The sequence below is a fragment of the Antrostomus carolinensis genome, unplaced genomic scaffold, assembly GCF_000700745.2.
Source record: "Antrostomus carolinensis isolate BGI_N321 unplaced genomic scaffold, ASM70074v2 scaffold17043, whole genome shotgun sequence".
Lineage (NCBI taxonomy): Eukaryota > Metazoa > Chordata > Aves > Caprimulgiformes > Caprimulgidae > Antrostomus > Antrostomus carolinensis.
In genome coordinates this window covers 8,466-15,518 of record NW_010303294.1, presented here as the reverse complement: position 1 = coordinate 15,518, position 7,053 = coordinate 8,466, and the positions used below count along the sequence as shown (strand labels likewise).

General features: G+C 42.9%; 1 protein-coding gene across 1 annotated transcript in view; it reads right to left on the bottom strand.

Moving 5' to 3' along the window:
* Positions 1-5,566: 5,566 nt before the first annotated feature.
* EXD2 (exonuclease 3'-5' domain containing 2) overlaps positions 5,567-7,053 on the bottom strand; it is a 9,088-nt gene continuing 7,601 nt past the window's right edge. The window contains 2 exon segments of the mRNA XM_010164056.1: positions 5,567-5,783; positions 6,957-7,053. The exon segment at positions 6,957-7,053 is cut by the window's right edge and continues 12 nt beyond it. Of these exon segments, the coding sequence (XP_010162358.1) occupies positions 5,567-5,783; positions 6,957-7,053 (314 nt within the window).

Below are 7,053 nucleotides of genomic sequence, written 5' to 3'. Positions count from 1 at the left end.
CAGAGTGCATTGAAAGGATGTCCCACTCTCATTTTCACAACTTGTCACCAGCAGTCCGTCTCTCTTCTTTTATTTATAGCTAAAAATCTTGGGCAGAGCCAGGGCCCAGAGGAAAAAGGGAAGAGCAAGTGGCAGATCTCAGCCATGCAAAGTACTGTTTGGTGTTTTTCAAAGGACAATCAATTGGAAAGGACTTGCTGCTAATCAGTGCAAAACATATACATGTCAGTTCCCCACAGAACACACTACAATGGGAAACAGCTCTTAGAACAGCAGTTTTCTGTGGAGGGGTTTGGACAGGCAGTTTTTGTCTTAAGCCTGCATTTCTGACAGCTGCCTAGTACCTTTTTCCCAGACTTGTCACATTTGTGCTGCGATATAAGTCTTCTCTCTTTTGCTCCTTAACCACTGCACAATCTCTCAATTTTTTAAGCAAAGAAAGATAGAAGCCATATTTTATATCATCTCTAGCTGAAGCTGGAGTTTTTCCTGTACAAGGAAATTGTTTCTTGTTATCTGATAATGACATCTCTATTTTACCGTAAAAGCCTGCATCCCCTTTTTTTCAGTTATCTTTACTCCCTCCATCTCAGAAACTGAACTTATCCAATAGCTTGCAAAGAAAAATAATAAAATAAAGATGGTTTTGCTCTGTTTCCTGGTGACCAACACCACTGAGACACCAGCTAGTATCACGCTGGCTAATTCCAGACAGAAACAAGCACCATGATAGCTAAGTGGGAAGAGAGGATGCAGCACTAACCTTGGCGCAGAAAATCCTTACCACAGCTGCCTGCTCCTCATGGTGGAATTCACAGTGATAGAGGAATTTGGTTTGAATATGGGAATTTATGTTCCATGCATGTTTATTTGGCTTTTGGGTTTTTTTTCCCTTACTATGCTCAACCATGTTGGCTCTCTTGCATTGCCCTCTCTACCTGGAAAAACATTTAAGAAGACTCCCTTGATGCGGGGCTAATACAAGAGGGCACACTGTGGCAAATAGGCCCAGGGCCAGGGCAATGAGGTACCTCTCAAGGCTAACCACATTGCCTTCACCAAAAAAAACCCCACCAAAACCATGCTACAGATAGTGTGGAGCTCAGATCCTCCCTAGGGAGCCAGAGCAATAGAAATGTAACAGGAAGATAGCTTCCCATCCCTGCCATTAATGAGTACCAAACACAGGAAAATGCAAGCAGCTCACAGGAAAATGTTGTCTTCAGTCCTGTCAGTCATGGATGTGACAGTTGGGACCTTTAAAGGCTGTCAAAGGAGGGAAACCAAGGCACTCCAAATGCCAAGTCTGACAGCAGCATAATTAACATGTCATGTATGGTCTGCTCAGAAACACAGCACTTACTGCACCTCCACCTGCCAGACTATCAAAAAATGCTGCTTGGCTGGTAAATCCCGCACCTTGCAATAAGAAGTTACTGCAAAGCCAAGAAAAAGGCAAACTGTAGTGTTTGGGAAGTCAGCAATCAGTCTGTGGCCCAGACTGGGAGAAGGCAAGCTAACCCACCACAGTGGCTGTCGGTACTTCTGCTCCAGAGGAGAGGCTCTGGAAACACGTACCCAGTCATATGCTTAGAATAGCACATCCGTCTCACATGGGCAAAACGCCTGAAACAAAAATGATGGAGCCAAGCTCCGCAGGGAATTCAGAAACAAAACCAGGTTTGGGGACTTCAGAAGCTGGAGCATGCTCCCTGCTAACCTGCAAGAACCATTTGGAGGCAGGTGGCATCAAGCAACAGGTAACAGGGGAAATTTCTCTCCCTCATCTCTTGCAGCGTACCAAACTTACAAAAGTAAAGTGACAAGTGACAGAAAGAAAAATCCCATGTTGTGGAACTCAGACCATACAGAGGCATAGCAATTCCCTCCCTCTGCAGACTAAATGGATGTGCAAGGTTTTGTGCAGGAGGGTTCCAGTATAGGTAAGATACTTGGGGCAACCTAAATAATGCTCAGTTTGAGCAAAATCTACATTTATATTTTAAAAAAGGTAGATCTATAGCCATCATGACTGACCAAAATGACCAGGCCAAGGACAGCACCTGAATCCTCAGAACAATTCAAATTTGCCATCACACTGCTTAGAAGTACAGTATTGCTGACAGCACAGGCTCCTCCACAGCTGATCTCTGACAGAGAGGAAAGGGAAATTTGGAGACTGAGGTCCAGGCATTACTGTAAGGAATGATGGACTCACAAGGACAGAGTGAGACACAGGGAAAGAAGAGAAAAAGCAGGCATGCCAAAAAAAGAAAAAAAAAGAAAAAAAAAAGAAAAAAGAGCTTCAATAGTGCTAAGTCTGGCAAAAAAAGGAGAATTTTACTGCATGTAACAATTACCGATGAAGTTTTATCTACAGACTGGTAGAAAATTTAAAATCATAATAATACAAAAATAATCTATATCTGCACAATAAATATACTGTTTGCCCTCCTCTTTCAGGTTGACTTAAAATTATGCAAGTTAAGCATATCTTACAAATAACAAAGAATTTTAGTTAAGAAAATATTTATAAAGGAAGTTTTCCTTGCAAATTTCTATTTCTGAACAAGTGATCTGGAAAAAAAAAACCCACAAAACTCTTCAATGACATCACTGACTTCTTAAATTTAGGGGATTTGTAGTCCAGTTCTTGTCTCAACATCATTTTCTTGCCTCAAAGCAAAAGACAGCAGCCATGTGGTCAAGCCCATCGGTTCCTTTAAGTAAGGACAGCTTTATCAGTAGTTCCTGCATCAGAACAAAGGGAGAAAAAACAAAGCAGAAGGGAGATGGACACCTTGTGCTTCTGATGGTTGAAAAGGCGTTTCTGAGCACTGCAAAGGGCTCTCTCCACCCTCGTCAGATGACACTAAAGATAAGAGACAGCACTATCTGAACACAGGCTAAAATGCTTTAAAGAAAGAGTTACATCCAAGCTGCTGCTGTAGCCAGGAGGTTCTTGCTAAGATTACAATCAGCTGTGAACGAGCACAGAGGCAGAACACATTTGGCTAGATCAGTTTTTGTTAAGACCTGTCAGTGGCACAGGAAAGGAATAAAATTGCCCTTATAATGAAAATGGTCTCATTTGCAGCTCTGTGATAAGTAGTATTTATCACGAATCTTTGATTCCTTGTGCTTAGGCTGCTACTGCAGCTCCTGTGGGATGACATTAATGTACCATTTCTCCATGGCTACTTATCTCAAACAGGCTCTGCTACAAACAGGTTTTCACCCCTGGCCTGAGAAATTTATTGAATTATCAGACAGGAGGGGAGTTTGAGCCACAATCACAGCTGGTCCAGGATTCTGCCCAAATGTTACAATAAAATATGGGTCAACTGTGCTATACTGAAACTTCTTTAGAGACACCTATAAAAACTGAGCATAGCTTCATCATTCAGGAGAAGCACATTCATCTCATGCAATCAAAATAATCAGAAGTGATTTCACAGGAAGGGGTATGTATTTTTAAAAAGTTGTATTTAACTAATGTCTAACATCAGGCACAAACCATGAATATTAAGAAAGTCAGCACATTTTAAAAAACAACAGTAATAATTAGCACACACTAGCTTGTACTTTCAAAGCATTTTACAAAAACACCTCAACACCCTTGTGAGATAGGTAAGTATTATTAGCCCCTTTTTAGAGACAGGGAAACAGGCATGGAGAGAGTATGACCTGCTAACCACCACACACATCAAATCAAGAAACAGAACACCAGATTTTCCATTTTTCTGTCACATGTGGTCTGACCTCTTAAAAGATGCTGGTCTTTAAATAAAATGTTTCCTCTCATTCCTTTTAAGACACCTGACCTCATTTCAGCCTGATGTGAAAAGGTATCCACCAAGAGCTATTCTTGGTAAGATATTTGTAAGATATTAATGAAAAAGTTGTGGTGAATGGAGTTAAATCCAGTTCGTGGCTGGTCACAAGTGGTTTTCCCCAGGGCTCAGTTTTGGGGCCAGCTCTGTTTAATATCTTTATCAGTGATCTGGATGAGGGGATTGAGTGCACCATCAGTAAGTTTGCAGGCAATACCATGTTGGGTGGGAGTGTTGATTTGCTTGAAGGTAGGAAGGCTCTATGGAGGGATCTGGACAGGCTGGATCAATGGACTGAGATTCAACAAGGCTCAGTGCTGGGTCCTGCACTTGGGTCACAACAACCCCATGCAACACTACAGGCTTGGGGAGGAGTGGCTGGAGAGCTGCCTGGCAGAAAAGGCCCTGGGGGTGTTGGTTGACAGCCAACTGAACATGAGCCAGCAGTGTGCTCAGGTGGCCAAGAAGGCCAACAGCATCCTGGCCTATATCAAAAATAGTGCGGCCAGCAGGAGTAGGGAAGTGATCATCCCCCTGTACTCTGCACTGGTGACACCACATCTCAAGTGCTGTGTTCAGTTTTGGGCCCTTCACTACAAGAAGGACACTGAGGTGCTGGAGCGTGTCCAGAGAAGGGCAACGAAGATGGTGAAGGGTGTAAAGCACAAGTCTTACAAGGAGCAGCTGAGGGAAATGGGGTTGTTCAATCTGGAGATAAGGAGGCTGAGGGGAGACCTTATCACTCCCTACAGCTACCTGAAAGGAGGGTGTAGTGAGGTGGGTCTCAGTCTCTTCACCCAAGCAATAAGCGACAGGACAAAAGGAAACAGCCTCAAGTTGCGCCAGGGAATGTTTAGTTTGGATACAAGGAAAAATTTCTTCACTGAAAGGGTTGTCAAGCATTGGAACAGGCTGCCCAGGGAAATGGTTGAGTCACCATCCCTGGAGGTATTTAAGACATGTAGATATGGTGCTTAGGGACATGGTTTAGTGGTGGACTCAGCCATGTTAGGTCTTTTCCAACCAAAACAATTCTATAAAGAAGTAGAAGTAGGAAGTAACATTTTTGATAGACTGTGTGTTGCTGGAAGCTGTTTAAGAAAAGACTTGACATGGCTACTCCCATACTGCTAGGTCAGAGTGTCACTTCTCATCAGACACCTGCCACCAGGAAATTCACTGAGCCCTATAAGCAATGCTGATACAGCTCATAATCTGCTAAAAATGGTAAGGTTTCTTTGCCACTTCCAAACATGGAATCTCTCTCTGGCAGAGAGTCTTCTCTGAGAAGAACTCGTATGAGTACAACTGCACCAAAAGCAAAGACTTTCAACAGCAGCCTCTCCAGGTGCAGCTAAGGGCGCATATGTATCTGTTGGAAAATCTGGAAATGTTCATATATTGTGCTCTGTGGTAAGAGAGATGGTCTGGAGGCATCAGCCATCCTGGGGGTCAGGAAATAACTCTCCATTGCCACTTTGAGATGACAAATCTCCTTAGCATATCACTCTTGCACTGAACTAGTCAGTGACAGACTAGGATTAAAAATTCCAAACCACCTGAAAATTCAAGTCAATGGATTAACTCTGTAAAATGCCAAATCTGGCAGACCCACTGCTGCCTGTTGGCAAACACAGGCCCAGATGTTAGTGGAGACATAGAAATAAAAACAGTCCTTCCACCGTCAGTTACATACATCCATTAGACAAGATCTAGAGTGCAGGAAGTTAGTCTCATGACAGCTCGATCTGAAGATCCTCTCCATACTTTCGGATCAGCTTCATGTGGTTATGGTCCACTGACCACTGCTCTGGGAGGTGCCTGGGCTGCATGCTGTCCAAGAAATGCTGCCGCCAGCGTCTTTCCAACTGCATAAGGGAGCGCAGGCCTCCTTTAGCAAAACACTGCACCACCTTCAGTCCATGTGGCATGTAGCTCTCATTGCAGATCCTGCCAGGACACAAGCAGAGTTTATTTTCACACAAGCCCACTGTCAGACTCTAGACATGTCTACAATGAACAGCAAGACAGTGAAAATACTTTCAGCTGTGGAGTTTAATTAGAGACACATGGTAAGATAACCAGGAGGGAGAGTTTTACGCTTTGCTTCAATGCCAGACTGCTTTCTGGAACACAGTTACACTGGGAAGCTGCTTTCTTTGAAGTGAGAAAGTGTTCTTTCATAGCAATACTAAACAAAGCTCTCAAGGTTCATTACAAGCTCCTCAGGAGACAGACTCCAAATTTCTCAAAGCAAGAACCATATGACACTCCAGAACCCTGATTCCTGCCACTGAATTTCCTGCCTGGGTAGATTCCGACTTATAACATTGGCACATCACACACAACAGAGAGCATAACAAGGAGAAAATGCTGACTTCATGCAGACAGAGACCAAATACTAGTTAATAAAAGATTTGAGAAGGCTTTGAGAAGGGAGGAGACTTCCGATATGATTGTTTTTCAGTCTTGCTCCCTGATCTGTCCTTCAAAAGAAATATAAAATAGTGGAGGGCAGGTTGCAGAGCAAGAATGGAAGGAGATTGCTGGAAGAGAAAGGGAATTTTTTTTTCAAGAGCTGCAGTTCATGGACCACTGCTGGGTTGAGAGGAGAAGGGGGTAAACAAAAACAAAAACACAGTAAGAAATGCAATGTACTTGTCTGCTTAGAGCCTTAGGCTACAGCACAGACAGTTCCTTTCTGTCTGTGCTTCTTCCTTTCCTTGCTTTCCAGTTAAGTGTATCAAAGCACTATAAATCCAAACTCTGCAGGCTTATACAAATTATAAAGTTAGGCTTTTAAATGTTCATTTCTCCTGTGCAGATCAACTCCTAGTAGTCTCAAAATTCAGATGCTCCTTAAATTGACACCATTATTTTAGGGAAGATAACTCAATATCCCAAGTTGGCCAGCAATGGGTTTTGTCTTATTTTAATTAAACAGCTGGAGGGGGAAGTCAGCATGTGTGATCCTCAGCTCTGCAAATCCTGCTGGATATTTTTTTTTTATTATTTTGCTGCAGTAATATTTACCCAAGACTCTGTGTCTAGACAACTTTTTGTTGAACTTACATGTCAACATAAATTACTAAAATGTTAAATCTATTGTTGGGCTTGTTATACCTAGTTTCCAGACCAGCTGCTTCCTGGAGCATCTCTGGGGTGACTGCCTCTGTGTTAAAGAAGTCCTTGATACTCTGCAGAAGTTCTGCCCTTCGGG